This window comes from Phycodurus eques, chromosome 6 (assembly GCF_024500275.1).
Source record: "Phycodurus eques isolate BA_2022a chromosome 6, UOR_Pequ_1.1, whole genome shotgun sequence".
Taxonomy (NCBI): domain Eukaryota; kingdom Metazoa; phylum Chordata; class Actinopteri; order Syngnathiformes; family Syngnathidae; genus Phycodurus; species Phycodurus eques.
This window is the reverse complement of record NC_084530.1, coordinates 21,282,561-21,300,096: the sequence shown is the minus strand read 5'-3', so window position 1 is coordinate 21,300,096 and position 17,536 is coordinate 21,282,561. Positions and strand designations below refer to the sequence as shown.

The window sequence follows — 17,536 nt, the reverse complement described above, 5'->3', positions numbered from 1 at the left end:
ATCAAATTCCTTTCAGTCATGTATTTAGTCTTGTAAAATGCACACATTTTGTTGTTTAAATAAAATGACTAAAGAAATAAAAAAAGGAAATAGTTATATATTTCAGAATTTTTTTTGACTGATAATTTAAGATAAAACTATTGTGATTTATGTATTTTTAAATGTGATTATTTTGATGCTAGAGATTTAAAAAAAGACAAAAGGAAATAGAAATATATATATATATATATATATAATAGGAATACAAAAAAAGCATATTGAGGGCAGGATGAAGTCGTCTTTATTGGCTTGATGAAGAGTCACAAACAGGAAATGGGAAAAGATGGTAAACAGGAAGTGATGTCAGTGACGTAAGGGAAGACGGTGACCAGGAGGCATCCCTCAGGGTGGGGGGGGATGTTGGTGTGGGGGTGGGGGGTGGGGGACTGGCCGGGAGGGGGGGTTAGGTCACGGCCCAGATGTGATGTGGAACTACAGGTCTTGACTCTCGGGGGGTCTGCTCCTGGCACGGGCGTGCGCCTCGCAGTACAGCTCGCCCTCCACGAAGAAGTAACCTTTCTGCTTCAGGTTGACGTCGCAGTCGGCGCACACGAAGCAAGTCGGGTGGCGGAACTTGTCGCGAGCCTTCACCACAGTACCACTGGACCAGGGGGAAAAGAAAAAACATGACAGCACACGTCATTAGGGACACCCACGCTATCACAAAAAGCTGCATTTTACGAAGTCTTTATTCAACATTCCGTTACTCTCCATGGCTACTGGACCCACAACGTCAGGGGCTAGCATGTTGTTTAAGCTAGTATGCTAGCTGACACTATGGATGAGCCTCATGTGAAGGTGATTTGTCGGTGTAGAATAATTGAACTACTAAATACAGCCATTTATGTAAGATGGGCTTGTGTTGGCATACATTCTAGATGCATGGTGTTGATACATTATGACTTAAAACAGAGTTTAAGTGCTTTGCCGCCCTCTTGTGACATCTTACACTATTACAAGCCTTTCAGGCGTCAATTATTCGGGGATTTTCATGCTTTACGGCAGGCACGGCCCAGTCGCTATCACTGTAATGTAGTATTCTATTATAATTAGGGTTGGGCATCGAGAATCGAGAATCGAGAACCGATTGGAACTGAGACTAACATTCCGGTCCTCCCGGAATTGTTCAAATTTAAAAAATGTGGTTCCAAGTTTCAATGCCTACAGTCGCTGACCCCCAAGAAGAAAGTGGCGAAAACCAACGAAGAAGAACTCATCTTCTTAACTTAACTTTAACTTTGGTCAAATAAATGACGAGGCACCTCAGTGCAACACTTGGAATAAGATTATATTGTGCAAAGGGGGCTTGCACGACGCGCAGTCCGACGTGCTCCGAGCCTCAGGCTGCACCACGTGGAACTTCAGTGAGGTCAAATGGTTGGTTGCACTCTTGCACTGACGTTTTTTAGCGTTTATTTGAGTCTTGAAACTAACGTAAGAGCAGACGACAGAAAAAAAAAAAAAAAAAAAAAGCTTAGCATTGAGTTAAAACTTCACCAAAGGTTAAACTAGCAGATTTACATCACAATGAATTGGGACAAAAAAATTCACATAAACGTATCACAAACACCAACCTTATGGCTCATCGGTGGGTAGGTAAAAGAATCAACGTTTTATAGTATTTGGTTCCATTTATTACGCTTTTTCTCTTGCCGTCTAGGTTTACTTTCGTTTTCAAAATTCACCGGTGTGGTGTGAAATTACTTTACGTGCCAAAATGCTGACTTGCTGTGCATACCCTTCAAAGTAAAAGGCTATATAATTAAAACAGTAAGTCAAGTTAAAATTGTACATATAAACCATTCGACGTGATAAAACAGTCGCAAATAAAAATTTTAACAATGCTGTATTTAACTTTTAGCCGAAACATGAATGAATGAAGATTAATTAATTCATTAGTGCCACACACATTGCCTCTTAGTTCATAGGTTTGACAGTGATACTGGTTAGAAAGTAAAATGTTCATTTTCGTCTATGCTGCGGGCTGCTAAGAAAATGGATGTTCATAATTTGGACACCCTTTATTTGAACGACGCAAATGTTTTTTTTAACCCAGCCCCCTAAAAGAATCGGAATCGCTCAAATTCAAACGATGCCCAAACCTAATTATAATACAACATAATAATAGCATGTTAATGCGCACTCACACAATGCCATTTCCACACTTGTCGCAGATGGGAAGTTTCTGCAGGTTTCCAGCAGGTGCGCTGGGTTTGGTGGTGGGCGCCTTGACTGTCCTGGTCACCATTGGCTTGGTGCCTGCAGGAATAAATAACACTATAAATAACACACCACTTTTAATTGTAATTGTATGTATAAATGATTTCAAGCAATGATAAAGCCCCACTTTATCATTTTTCAAATAATTTGGATCCTAATACTTGCTTTTACGTTTGTTTTTCTTTTATTATCTATCATAAAATATTGATAGATTTGACAGATGTTTGTACTTAGACCACTATTGCGCTAAACCTTTTTCTAATCCCAGTTCGTTTCTTTTAGGCAACCTGGAAAAAAAATAATAAAATAAATAAAAATGACTGCGTTCAAACCTATGAAACTGAAGATGATGACAGTAAAAAAGTCCAAGCAATACGAGCCAATATGAATATACAATGTGAACCGAGTCAGAAATGACTACACAGGTATTTGTCAAAATGCTAAAATCTGAGGAAAACCACAAGTTCTGTAAAAACAAGTACCCAGAAGAATGAATCATTGCCAAATTACAAAGGTATAATTCTCAAAGAAGTTATTGCAAGCCATAAAACTTGACAAACAATGAAAACAAAATAATTTTTAAAAAAGGCGTTAGCCTACTGTAGTTGTTAGGGCTCAATTTCAACTGACCATCGCTCTCGATATATTCCTGTAGCGCCTTGAAGGATCCCGACTGTCGAGGTTGTGCAGGTTCCTCGTGGTCCTGCTGCAACATGCGAAAGACGTCGGAATCCTCGATGTTAGCCAACGTCCTCGGGCTGTGTGGACAAGTGCGCTAACATGTTAGCATGTCACCATTACACTCCAACCCCAATTCCAGTGACATTGGGACGTCGTGTTAAGCATAAATAAAAACAGAATACGATTGGCTGGCAACCGGTTCAGGGTCTACCCCGCCTCCTGCCCGATGATAGCTGAGATACGACCCAAGGAGCGGCTCGGAAAATGGATGGATGGAAAAACAGAATACAATGATTTGCAGATCATGTTCAACCTATATTTAATTGAATACACTACAAAGACAAGATATTTAATGTTCAAACTGATAAATGTTATTGTTTCAGCAAATAATCATTAACTTCGAAATTTTATGGCTGCAACACGTCCCCAGAAAGCTGGGACAGGGCGATGTTTACCACTGTGTTACATCACCTTTTCTTTGAACAACATTCAATAAACGTTTGGGAACTGAGGACACTCATCGTTGAAGCTTTGTGGGTGGAATTCTTTCCCATTCTCGCTTGATGTACAGCTTCAGCTGTTCAGCAGTCCGGGGTCTCCGTTGTCGTATTTTACGCTTCATGATGCGCCACACATTTTCAATGGGAGACAGGCCTGGACCAATGTTCCCTCTAAGCCCAGAGAAGCCGGCGGCGTTTCTGGCTGTTGTTGATAAATGGCTTTTGCTCTGTTAATGGTTAATGATTATTTGCTTAAAAACAATCAAGTGTATCAGTTTGAACACTAAATATCTTGTCTTTGTGGTGTATTCAATTAAAAAGAGGTTGAACATGATTTGCAAATCATTGTATTCTGTTGTTATTTATGTTTAACACAACGTCGCAACTTCATTGGAATTGTGTGTATATATATTAATCAATCCGCCCATGCTTGTATACATGTGTAACCTACAATGTACACGATTGCGTCATCCCACATGCCCTAAAATGCCTACCTGACGCATTTCCTGATATACTAAGAATGTCTCCTTATGCTTGGCGTGCTGCATCTAAGAAGGAAGTGGCCTGGAACAACTGATGTATTTCTACTTCACAAGGTTACGCAACACAAAAGCTTGGATTTATGCAAATCTATATCGTCATGGCGACACGTACATCAGACGAAAGACACACGACCGCAATACAAAGCCAGCATGGTCGCCATGCTCTTCTCAAACCTTTGAGAACTGCCTCAGAAAATTGTTTGCTCTGCAAGTACCACTAGCATGACCAACATTAAAAAGGATTTGCTAATGATTGTATTCCGTTTTTATTTACCCTTTACACAACGCCCACAATGGAAGTGGTACAGAAAATGGATGGATGGGTGGATTTTTTTTTTTTTTTTAATTGAAATTACTTTTCTGTGGAACAAATGTGATCAGTGTTGACCTGTTGGTCTTGGGCTGCACAAATCCTTTCATCTGTCCCTCCATGGCATCCTGGATGTTTCCGGAGGAATAGAGTCCAATGGGCGTGTTGTAGGTGGTGCTGACCACCTGACGTGTGTCGTCGATGTTGGCCGCCGCCACGAACGGCTGAGCTCGCCGGTTGTGCGCCACGCCGATGGGCTTGTACTCCTGCGCAAACGGTGAAAACTCATCACGCAAGGAAGTGATACATATACGCCGGTACCCAACGTACGGGTTTTTCCAGTTGTGAGCTGTGGCTCGTTCAATGTTTTTGCTTTGTGTTAGTAGCCAAAATTTGAGTTGCGAGTAGGGATGGGAATCAAAAACCGGTTCTTTTTAAGAACACATTTAGACATTCAATATTATAATATCAGTCATAGATTCTTTATCCTCTGCGAGGAGCTGAGAAAAGGTGAGAGGAGCTGAGACATCTATACTGGACTGACATCCTCTACAGTGTAGAGCTGTCTGTTTTTCCTTGCCCTGCCCCCAGGTGGCCAAGGCGGGCAACAGCACAATGGCCATTCAATTGATGCACATTAAAAATGAATGGGAGTTGGTTCTCCCCGTGCCTGCGTGGGTTTTCTCCAGGCACTCCGGTTTCCTCCCAGATCCCAAAAACATGCATTAATTGGAGACCCTAAATTGCCCGTAGGTGTGAATGTGAGTGCGAATGGTTGTTTGTTTCTATGTGCCCTGCGATTGGCTGGCGACCAGTTCAGGGTGTACCCCGCCTCTCGCCCGACGATAGCTGGGATAGGCTCCAGCATGCCCGCATCCCAAAGCACTATGCAGAACCAGTTTTTGTATTGTCATATCATATAATGATATATAATGATAATGACATCAATGATATCATACAGTGCGGTAAAAACGTTTTTTTTTGCATAGTTTCCCCACTTTAATGATTCATATTATTAAACAAAGACACCATAAACATAACATGCAGTTTTCAAATGGTGATTTTATGTTAAGAAGAAAAAAACTTCCCCTTGTTCAATCATGAATTAACTGTGGCTAATCACAATTTTTTGGAAAGCTGAGTTCATTTCACTGACCACAACCGAGCCCGAGTACCTCCAGATGTTCAATCAAGACATCGCTTAAATAGAATGAATCTGAATGATTCCCGAGACTTTTGGGAGAATATGATAGGGAATGGCGAGACGAAAGTTGAACTTTTTGGAATGTGTGTGTCTCATTAAATCTGGCATAAATGTAGCACAGAAAAAGAACATCATACAGACAGTCAAACGTGGCGGTGGTAGTGTGATGATCTTGGGCTGCTTTGCTCCTTCAGGACATGGACAACTAGCTGTGATTGATGGAACCATGAATTGTGCTCTTTAACAGAAAATCCTGAAGGAGAATGTTCGGCCATCAGTTTGTGCTAAAGCACACGCGGGTTCTGAATGGCTTAACAAAAAACAACAACAACAACAACAAATGAAGGTTTTGGAGTGGCCTAGTCAAGGGTCCGGACTTGAATCCATTTGAAATACTATGGCATGGCCTTAAAAAGCCTGTTCATGTTCGACACCCCGCAAGAAAATAAGAAGGGAGCAATTCAGGGATTCAATTCATTTCAATGGGGAACATTTATTTTATATATGTGTTACAAACTAGGACACAGAATGAATGCAACTCGTAAGTTAAGGTAGCACTGTTTGAGTGAGTAAAATCATTATTTGGATGTTTTCCTACAAACCTGCGACTCGGATTCCAGGTTCATCTTAAAGGGAATGACTTTGCCGTCCTCCGTCACCCGCGGCGACCACACTTTAGCTTCGCTTCTACAAGGAGCAAAAACATGTTTTTTCCAATAAAAAGAAAAAAGAAAAAAACCATGATGCTCAGATAGACATAGCAGTTTTTTTTTTAAAGTTTTATTTTCTTATAAAATTGTTGAAACAAATTTCAAGCTCTTTTTAAAATGGTAACAAACAATTGTAAACAAAACAAACATTTGGGGGGTTTCCCCCACACACATTTTTTAAAAAATCACATTTGGAAAATAAGTTTAAGAATGTTTATTTATTCTCAAGTTTAAGGACTTTCCTCTTTTTACATGCCACACAGAATGTTCCCAATTTTAAGAATGTTTTGAAATAATGAAAATGTTATTGTCGTTGGAAAATGAACTATAAAATGTTGACCAAAAAACACAAATTGGAATCTGTTTTAAAATGCTTATTTTATTTATTTATTTTTTTATTCTCAAAATTTCAAAACCAATTGTAAGCATTTTGGGTGGAATTTTTCCAGTGTTATCAAATATCTTTTTTGGGGACATTTTTATTGTGTTTTAAAAACTTAATGGATTGTTTAGGAAATATATATATATATATATATATATATATATATATATATATATATGATTTAATCTTAAAAATAATACCTACAAAATATGGGCTGAGGGACAAAAAATTGTAGCGAAGAAATATGCATTATGAACTCAGTCTGTCAAGTAACACGGGCCTGACATTCCAAAGTCTTGATCTTACATGTGTTTCCTTTCAAAGAAGAGATAAGACGAGAGAGCATTCACCTTTCCACAGTGAGCGTGAGGTGATCGGTGGCATCTTTGATTTTGTTCTGAGCGTCACAGTGCAGCATGTCGGCGCAGGACGCGCCCTCTATGGCCACGACCAGGTCGCCGGCGCAAAGGTTGGCCACTGCCGCCTTGCTGCCGGGTGTGATCTGCGGGTGCAGGAAGAGGAGATTGGTTAATTCGTCAACATCCTGACACCAAGAGGGGGTGCGCCACTATATCGCCGGCATCACAGTTCCCTAATTTGACTGATCTTAAATACAGTATTAACACTGAACCTACCTCTTCTGGCACCAGAAAAACAAAGTTTGTTTCAAGCTTTTTCCTTTCTTTAGTAATCCAAACATGGGTTGGTTTCACCAAAAACTCCAATTTCTGACCAAAAAGCGAAGTAATCAAGCTTTTGTCTCAAGCTCTCAGTGATACGGTAGATCATAATATACTGCTGAACAGGTTGGAAACGTGAGTAGGACTAAATGGAACAGTCATTAAATGGTTCAGGTCCTACCTGGAGGAAAGGAGTTATTTTATAACCATTGGAAGTGTTCAATCTCATCAAATGGCAATGACCTATTGGGTCCCTCAAGGGTCAGTTCTTGGACCCCTCCTGTGCAGCCTGTATATGCTACCCTTGGGGCAAATTCCTCAGAACTTTAAATTTGACTATCATAGCTATGCAGATGACACACAGTTATATCTAGCACTGTCTCCAGATGACCACAGTTCAATTGAGGTGTTGTGTCACTGTCTAAAATAGATACATAACTAGATGATCCAAAATGTTCTTCAATTAAACCACAATAAAACTGAGATAATTGTTTTAGGCAATAAAGAAAAGAGTATTGCTGTTAGTAAATACTTGGAGTCACTCTCCTTAAAAACCAAAGACCATGTCCGAAACCTTTGTGTACTGATAGATTCCGACCTGACTTACAACAGACATATCAAATCAATTACTAAAACCGCCTACTACCATTTGAAGAGCGTATCCAGAGTGAAGGCTTGCATATGCCAAGCAGACCAGGAGAAGCTCATCCATGCTTTTATCTCAAGTAGACTTGACTATTGTAATGGTCTTCTGACTGGACTCCCCAAAAAGAGCATTAAACAGCTGCAACTCATTCAGAATGCTGCAGCTCAGATTCTGACCAGAACAAAGAGGTTATAGCATATCACTCCAATTCTAAAGTCTTTAAACTGGCTTCCAGTCAGCTTTAGAATAGATTTTAAAGTTCTGCTACTGGTCTATAAATCACAAAATGTTTTAGGTCTTGAATACATGAAAGAAATGCTAATGAAAAATAAACCCAGTAGGCCTCTGAGATCGACAGACTTAGGTTAAATAGTGGAGCACAGACTCCAAAGTGAACATGGTGAAGCAGCATTTAGCTATTATGCTGCACACAAATCGAATAAGTTGCCAACAGAAGTGACGTCAGCCTCAAGTGTGAATGTTTTTAAGTCCAGGTTAAAAACTCTTCCCTTTTCTCATGCTTTTTAGAGCATTTGCACTTTTGAATGGTATTTCTTGCACTGTACCCTGTATTAGAGAAGATTAACAAGAGGTCGCAAAAGATCATCCCAAAAATTTCCAAAGACATTCCGGCTCCTGGTGCACTGGGAAGTGACCTTATTGCATTACTACACACATACACATAGGCACGCACACACACACGCACGCATGCACACACAATGAGGTCATGTGACTATAAATAAGGCCTTGATTTCCAAAGAGGGAGTGATGATCCATGGCACAGATCAGATGTTTTCCCGCTCGGAATGTCATAAACAGACAGAGGATTTTCTTTTTTTCTTTTGTTATGTTTCTTGTTTTTAATCCATTCTCTCCATGCACCTCATTTGTCAGGTACACATTTTTCGTTGTAAATTATGACCATCTTCTCCTGATTTACTCACTCACTCTGTTTTGTGTTCTCCTTTTTTAACCTCCACCAAGGAGCTTTATTCGCTTGTTTGCACATTAGCAAAAAAATGTAAAAATTATATATATATATATATATATATATACATATATATATATATATATATAACATGACATACAATTTCCTCAGTAACTCGTTAGCAAAACTCCAATCCAAAAAAAAGTGTTTATTAGCAAAAAATGACGTACAAAATATGATTTCCACAAAAACTTGTTAGATCAAAACACGTAAAATATCCGTATGCGCTCTGAACCTTTTTGCTAGCAAAAAGTATGTACGATATATGATTTTTACAAAACCTGTTTGTTAACAAAAAACTATTTAAAATTTCCACAGAAACTTTGCCACAAAAAAACGTGACATGCGATTACAATTTCTACAGATATTTGTTTGTTTGCAAAAAGATTGTAACAAACAAAAAAACAAAATGTTAAAATTGTAACTAAATTCTATGAAATGTTGTCAACGAGCAGAGAACGGATGTATGTAGAACCAAAAAGAAATTTTGTGTGAATCTGATGCAAACTATTTTTGCCCGAAATTTTCAACACTGAACATAATTTTTCAGTGTATGATACATATCTAAAAACAAATCTTAATGACAACATTCAGACATATAAACAGTTTGAGGCTGTGTTCTCGCTGTCATGTAGCCCAAATGAGCACGCAGCTGGTGAACATGAACCAGCATCTGGCAAACAAATAAGCAGATGTTTCCTCAAGGGATCACTTGAGTCTCTGGCACCATTAGAACATCCCAAAATAAACACCACCGCATACTGAAGCTGTGTGTTAACAGCTACAGTATATATATTTATATGCAGTGTATATATTTATGTATGTTTTGATATATTTATGTGCTGATAATGTGTCTGTATTGCGTTTACAGTTAAAGCAATTAGAGATGAAACGCCAAGAGCGAGTGGTAACACATCGCAGAATATCATAGCAGTTCCTAGCTACGACTTTCCAATGCCAATCCCTATTAAAACATAGACAAATATTTTTAATTACAAGTTGGTATTATTAATTATTAGTATTATATGTTGATTTTGAAAACTAAGTTTGTAATCTTGGAATTTTTTTTATTTTAAAAGGTGTATTTACATCCGATTTTTTTTCTTTTGAAATAAAAAAAAATAATGGTCAGTTAATTTTGGTAAAATAAATCCATCCATCCATTGTCAACACCGCTTATCCTGGTTAGGGTCGCGGGGCGCTGGAGCCTATCCCAGCTGACTTCGGGCGAAAGGCGGACTACACCCGGAACTGGTCGACAGTCAGTCGCAGGGCACATTCACACCGTCACTGAGTGGGAACTGATCCCACGCTGCCCGCAACAAAGTCAGGCGAGTGCACCACAACACACCATCAGTGACTTCCGGTAAAATAAATAAATAACAAAATAAATCGATATTTTCCCCCAAAACTGTCATTTTTGTAAAAAAAAAAAATAACAAAAAATTCTTCTCCATTATACACATTTGAAATATTTGGGACCAAATGGTTGACCAAACAAAACTTCACAAAACATGTATGAGTTTTGCTCATGAAATGCTTTTTTGATTCTGTCTGCTACATGACTGTACAACTGGCAATAAAGATCCTTGAATTATTTTTTAAGATCAAAGGCATTTAGACAATTAGAATTTTTGTGCTACTTCGTGGGTAATATTAATAATGCAATTTCTGTAGAAATTGCGTGTGAAGGCTGAAAAGCTAGCGCCGAATTGAAATGCTGCGGGATTATTTGAATTGTTGAATAAAGGAAAGTGAGACTCAATTGCTTTAACCGGTCGAGAAATGTGGTAGGGGGGAGGTAAATGTTTAAAATATCTTTTAATCTGAAAACTTTCAAGGAGTAGTGGTCGAGCCGTTGCAGCATCGTGCGCCGGAAGCCTTGACGAGCTGTGGAGGCACTTCAAATTAAAGTTTAACTATTCTTCGGGGGATTGCATCGATCGCAACTGGACCGTTCTGTTTGTCCATTTGTGATGGATATAATAAATATATAATTTAGAATGAAATAACTTTGGATGAATGAAAATAGTCACAGGTGAAAAAGCCTAACAAGGTATTTAAGTAAGTAGGACTTTTATTTTGAAGCTGGCCTACGCGCTGCGCTGGTGACCTCCGGTGTGGCCGCGGCGCTTTCTATGAACAATCTTGTTGCGGCTGGCTTGACTTCAACTTTTGGACTGGAAGCAGAGGTTGACCGCGTGATGGTTTCAACTCACACTTGCTAGAATACTGTCCCATCCATCATATAATCAACCCGTAGCCCAGCTAGTTATCGCAACATACAGGGGGCAGCCCGATATCCCGAGTTCCGGGTTTGGTCACGTGACGTTAATTTCAGTCAACAGCAGAGGGCGATATTACCCAAAATGGTCGCCTCCCAGAATAGGTGAAAATTGACGACAGAAACACAACATTCACAATACCGTGTTTCGACTAGTGGGGGCACATGCAATATATTCTTGCCCTTCACCTCCGCTTTAAAGTTGGCATGGTTTAAATTGGTCAAGAAATGTGGAAGAAGGAGGTCAATGTGTAAAACGCCTCTAAATTTGGGAATTTTATTGGGCGGAGTTTTGTTTTTTGTTTTTTTTGCCTGACAATTACCATACATGTGAGTGCTCATCAGCATTCACACAATTAAAATGCGCGTGTATCTCTTTAAGAAGAAATACAGCCATCATTTGTGTTTACATTCTGCTGGAGGCCCACAAAGACCAGGAGGTGATGTTCCTGTCCTAAAAAGGAAGTGGAGGCGTGCACGCACGCACGCACGCACGCGCACACACGCACACAGGCTTTGAAATGATGGCTCCAGTTGTTCCTGATGTCTTTGCCTAAAAATAGAGGGCACTGGTGATGGATTAGTAGATCGAATCGCGTCTAAATTGTTGTAATGTTCCTGGTCTTATGTCACTGTTCAAATGTTGTACATGCTGCTAATGTGTATTTGTACTTGACGTTATTTATGTCATGCATTTGTTCCACCCAAGTGAGCTTTTCTTCTCATCACTTCCAAAAAGGATGTCAGCTTTTCATTAGGTGGTTAGTTAGAAAGGAAGTCCAAGTGGAAAGTCTTTATGGATCCTTTTAGGCCACCGTGGTTGCGCATCATGTGGTTACACATCATATATACATGATGAAATGTAAACACATAATAAAGTGTTTGTTGCATTATACACTGTGCATACAGCATGTGGAAAACCACCATACAGTACCATATTGACCTAATGACAAATGTGCAATTTAGAAATCGCTTCATATGACAACCCAGATAGGTGACTGTTCCATAATTAAGTCCCAAACTGTAAATATGAAACTGTTCCAAAGTCAATATTATTTTATGTTCAAAAGTGTAACTATGAGTATAACGTTTTCAAAATGTCAGACAATCTCATAGATTTCCCCACAAGGTTTGAGACTACAGCCACATGTTTGAGACTGCAGCAGAATGGATATGACCGGAGCGAGCCAATCAAAAGTGTCAACTTTAGAAGGAGGAAACAATATGGGAAAAAAATAAAAAATAAATATTTTGTGGCCATTTTCAAATGCAACTAAAATTTTAATCATGGAAAATTCCCGAACTGTAATTTAATTACACTTTTTCTCCCAGTAAGACATACATTTTGTAATTAAATTGCATAATTAAGTTACATGTAAATAGTTACTCCCACATATGCTCACAAATTCTTGTGTGTGTAATCCAGCCCACTGGCATGAGTACATATGTATACAGTGGATATAAAAAGTCAACACCCCCCTGTTCAAATGCCACCTTTTTTGTGATGAAAAATGATACCAAATTAAATCATTCCAAAACGTTTCCCACCATTAATGTGACCTAAAACCTGTAAAGCCCAACTGAAATAAAGGAGGGGAAGTAAAAATAAACAACTGAGATAAGTGGGTTGCACAAGTGCGCACACCCTCTTTCAAACTGAGGATGAACCAATCACATTCAAACTCAGGATTCAGCACACACCTGCCACCATTTAAAGTGTCTCTATTTAACTCACAAAGTTCAGATGTTCTCTTAGGCTTTCATTTTATATTCATTATTTTCCCATTAAAAATATTTTTGTGTGGTCACATTAACAGTGGAAAAATCTTTGAAATGATCTATCTTGGTCTCATGTTCTTGAATCACCAAAATCATCTGGCATTTGACCAGGGGTGTGTAGACTTTTTATATCCACTCTATACGTGTGTATGTGAGAGTGTAATGTATGATGCTATTTGTATCTAAGCCGACAGCATACACACTGGCACAGGTGCAAAGTCACACCCTGTTGATAACCCCTCCCCTCACTTCCATAGGAACTTTTTGGGAAATAGAACATTCTGGAAAAGAGGGGGGAAAAAAATCTAATAAATAAACGTACCCTGGAGATGGTCAGTGGCTGGTTGAAGTCCTTGCCGCCCACCAGACGGAACCCCCAGGGGGCCGGTCCGTTTAGGACCACCTTGAACGGCATGGCCCCTTTAAACGGCGACGTCCTGACACACTGAAGGGAATCCGAGAGCACAGTGATATCAAAGAGAAGGCGAGGGGCTGAGGGGCGGTGGACATGGTCCCGCCCCCAAGCGGTACCCGCCGTTCTTGTTCGGGAATACTTCACTGACGTGAGGATGGGCCGTCCCCCTCCCCAACAAAAATCATCCCCAGACAGTTTAGTGACCCACCCTCCTCCCCTGTTCCCTTCCAGGCCCCCTCCTCGCTCCTCTCCTTTTTTGGTCTGCCCGCTCTTGTTTGGAGGTCGCACAGGATCATTTTGGACCAGCCAGCAATCTCCCCCCAAGCTTGGAGGGCCGCCTAGCATCCTTTCCTCAAACACTTCTAAAAAAGACTCAGTATGGATATTTTCTTGATGTTATTGGATTTGTAGTTTTTTTTAATTTGAATGGGATCCAAAAGAGTTCCAACTTATTATACAGTGGTGCTTCGCGATACGAGTGACCCGACTTACAAGTTTTTCGAGATACAAGCCATTGTCTGGACAATTTTTTGCTTTGACTTGCGATCAAAAATTTGAGATACGAGTGCTGTGAGGTGGCAGTGAACTCAACTCACTTCACAATTAGCAACAATTTGGCAGATAGTGAACAATTCTTCAAAAAAGAGATTTTAAGCTGTTCAGAGCCACTCTAAGTTCAACTTTACTGTCAAGCTACACATAAAAGAAAATTACATGTTGTGTATTTATAACACCCACACCTTAGCATTTCAGACCACTATCTTAATGCTAATGCTAAATAGCATACAGGTTGGGGTGCTGTAGCTCTTTAAGCAATTGACTGAACACTGAACGGTGCACAAACACACGTAGATATACAACAGTATTCAGTAATATATTCTTTATCCTCTGCGAAGAACAAGTAATATTAGTGCTGCAGTGATGAGCTGAAGGGGTTGAGATGTCTCAATGAAGTTTACCAGGTCGACCCAATACTGCCCCCCGGCGGCCAATGCAGACACACCAGAGTGGGCGGCACAAAGGCCAGCGTGATTTAAAAACATTTTTATAATTCCTTTAATTCTATTTAGTTATGTCATTATTTTTTTGAATTAAGGTAAGCTATTTTTCCTCATTAAAGAACACATTACAGTACAACATTCTTTGTTTTTTGGGGGAGGGTGGAACAAATTAATGGCATTTCTATTCATTTCGACAGGGGAAGGATGATTTGAGATACAAGTGTTTTGAGTTAAGAGCGTGGTCACAAATCAAATAACACTTGTATTACAACCCCAATTCCAATGAAGTTGGGACATTATGTTAAACACAAACAAAAACAGAATACAATGATTTGCAACTCATGTTCAACCTATATTTAATTGAATACACTACAAAGACAAGATACTTAATGTTCAAACATGGTAAACTTGATTGTTTTTAGAAAATAATCATTAACTTAGAATTTTATGGCTGTAACACATTCCAAAAAAGCTGGGACAGGTGGCAAAAAAGACTGAGAAAGTTGAGGAATGCTCATCAAACACCTGTTTGGAACATGCCACAGGTGAACAGGCTAATTGGGAACAGGTGGGTGCCATGATTGGGTATCAAAGGAGCTCCCCTGAATTGCTCACTCATTCACAAGCAAAGATGGGGCGAGGTTCACCTCTTTGTGAACAAGTGGGTGAGAAAATAGTCAAACACTTTAAGGAAATGTTCCTCAACGTACAATTGCAAGGAATTTAAGGATTTCATCATCGATGGTCCATAATATCATCAAAAGGTTCAGAGAATCGGGAGAAATCACTGCATGTAAGCGGCAAGGCCAAAAACCAACATTGAATGCTCGTGACCTTCGATCCCTCAGGCGGCACTGCATCAAAAGCCGACATCAATGTGTAAAGGATATCACCACATGGGCTCAGGTACACTTCAGAAAACCAATGTCAGTAAATACAGTTCGGCACTACATCCGTAAGTGCAACTTGAAACTCTACTATGCAAAGCAAAAGCCATTTATCAACAACACCCAAAAACGCCGCCGGCTTCTCTGGGCCCGAGCTCATCTAAGATGGACTGATGCAAAGTGGAAAAGTGTTCTGTGGTCCGACGAGTCCACATTTCAAATTGTTTTGGGATATTGTGGACGTCGTGTCCTCCAGGCCAAAGAGGAAAAGAACCATCCAGACTGTTCTGGACGCAAAATTCAAAAGCCAGCACCTGCGATGGTATGGGGCTGTGTTAGTGCCAATGGCATGGGTAACTTACCCATCTGTGAAGGCACCATTAATGCTGAAAGGTAAATACAGGTTTTGGAGAAACATATGCTGCCATCAAAGCAATGTCTTTTTCATGGACGCCCCTGCTTATTTCAGTAAGACAATGCCAAACCACTTCTGCACGTGTTACAACAGCGTGGCTTCCTACTAAAAGAGTGCGTGTACTAGACTGGCCTGCCTGCAGTCCAGACCTGTCTCACATTGAAAATGTGTGGCGCATTATGACGCGTAAAATACGACAACGGAGACCCCGGACTGTTGAACAGCTGAAGCTGTACGTCAAGTAAGAATGAGAAAGAATTTCACCTATAAAGCTTCAACAATTAGTGTCCTCATTTCCCAAACATTTATTGAATATTGTTAAAAGAAAAGGTGATGTAACATGATGTACATCGGTAAACATGTCCCTGTCCCAGCTTTTTTGGAAGGTGTTGTAGCCATAAAATTATAAGTTAATGATTATTTGCTAAAAACAATCAAGTTTATCAGGTTGAACATTAAATATATTGTCTTTGTCGTGTATTCAATTAAATATAGGTTGAACATGATTTGCAAATCATTGTATTCTGTTTTTATTTATGTTTAACACAACGTCCCAACTTCATTGGAATTGGGGTTGTACAAGGCACCACTGTATACAAAAAAAATTATTGCCATGTTGTTTTGCATACTTTTCATACTGACCTGGTCATTGCACCGGACTATTGCAATATTAGTCGTTCGAACTGCTCTAAGTGCTAGAGGACTCTGCATCTTTTTGCACACTTGTTTTTTGTCAATGTCTTTATGTCCTCAAAGTGTTCTGTAAATTGACTGTTTGTTGTACTAGAGCGGCTCCAACTACCGGAGACAAATTCCTTGCGTGTTTTGGACATACTTGGCAAATAAAGATGATTCTGATTCTGAAGTTATCGCAGAGGCATTTAAAGGGATTTTTTTTTTTTTTTAGTATTTTACAAAACACTCAGTGAAATCAGTGGCAATTAAAAGAGAAAATCTGAAACATTATTTTCTTCGGGGCGATTACATGAGCTCCATTATGGGATATTTGATGGTTTGATTTTTAGGTTGTATTTTTTTGTATGGGATCCAAAAGGGCCACAAAACTTTGTTGCTTGGCTCCTTTTCCTACAGTTCTAACAGAGAATTGTCACTCAAATTGCTGCTACATTGCATTAGCATAGTGCTCAACACAATGCTTTTCCCCCCTTTGTTTTCTTGAAGCCCCTTTTTAACTGTCATGAAGTTATTGCAGAGGCCTTTAAAAAAGCAGAAGTAAGGAAAATATTTATCACATCATGACAGGCATCCAGTTTGGCCCTCAAAGAACACTAAGACATGCAGGAGATGTGATTGTGTTAGCACCAAAGCTAACACACATGACATTGTCTATGTATTCTAGTTTGTACAACATATATGTAGTAGTGCTGACAGTATAGCATCTCTGATGTCACCATTTCTTAGTATTCTTTAATAGTTGATGGTTAGCCTAGATACCTGTCATGTGTTAGTGCTAATATTACCATTCACAGTTGTACAAACTCAATCAATCAATTTCATGTATGTTAGCGCTACAAACGAAAATAATCCAACAATGTTGTCCACCAGTATTAAAGAAGAAAATGAAATACAGCTGAGTGGTTTGCTGACACAATTACATGTTGTTGCTTTAAACTTGACACACTTCCAGTATTAAAATTACAAAAAAGACAACTTTAAATTCAAATTGTACGCATTTGACATTTCATAAAGAACAATAAAAAGAATATGATCATGAATCTAAGCATTTATTAATAATACAGCCCCATAAAATGCAAAGTAGAAATACTTGACTCGTGTGTGTGATGTGCTTACAAATAAGCTGTTTTCACGACATTAACATTATTCATGTTTTT

General features: G+C 39.3%; 1 protein-coding gene across 1 annotated transcript; it reads right to left on the bottom strand.

Annotated features, from left to right (window-relative positions):
• Positions 1–257: 257 nt before the first annotated feature.
• On the bottom strand, positions 258–13,528 carry LOC133404134 (PDZ and LIM domain protein 3-like). The gene is made up of 7 exons (XM_061679768.1): positions 13,288–13,528; positions 6,939–7,090; positions 6,099–6,183; positions 4,371–4,558; positions 2,890–3,017; positions 2,187–2,298; positions 258–640 (listed from the first exon to the last, which is right to left on the bottom strand). Exons 1-7 carry the CDS (start codon positions 13,378–13,380, stop codon positions 472–474), a joined length of 927 nt encoding a protein of 308 aa, XP_061535752.1. The 5' UTR covers positions 13,381–13,528; the 3' UTR covers positions 258–471.
• Between the last annotated feature and the right edge of the window lie 4,008 nt (positions 13,529–17,536).

Coding starts and splice junctions, on each gene's coding strand:
- LOC133404134 (XM_061679768.1), bottom strand. CDS start 13,380: ATGCCGTTCAAGGTGGTCCTAAACGGACCGGCCCCCTGGGGGTTCCGT. Junction 7,091..13,287: donor AGCCACTGACCATCTCCAGG/GTACGTTTATTT, acceptor CTGCACCCGCAG/ATCACACCCGGCAGCAAGGC. Junction 6,184..6,938: donor CTCACGCTCACTGTGGAAAG/GTGAATGCTCTC, acceptor TGCTCCTTGTAG/AAGCGAAGCTAAAGTGTGGT.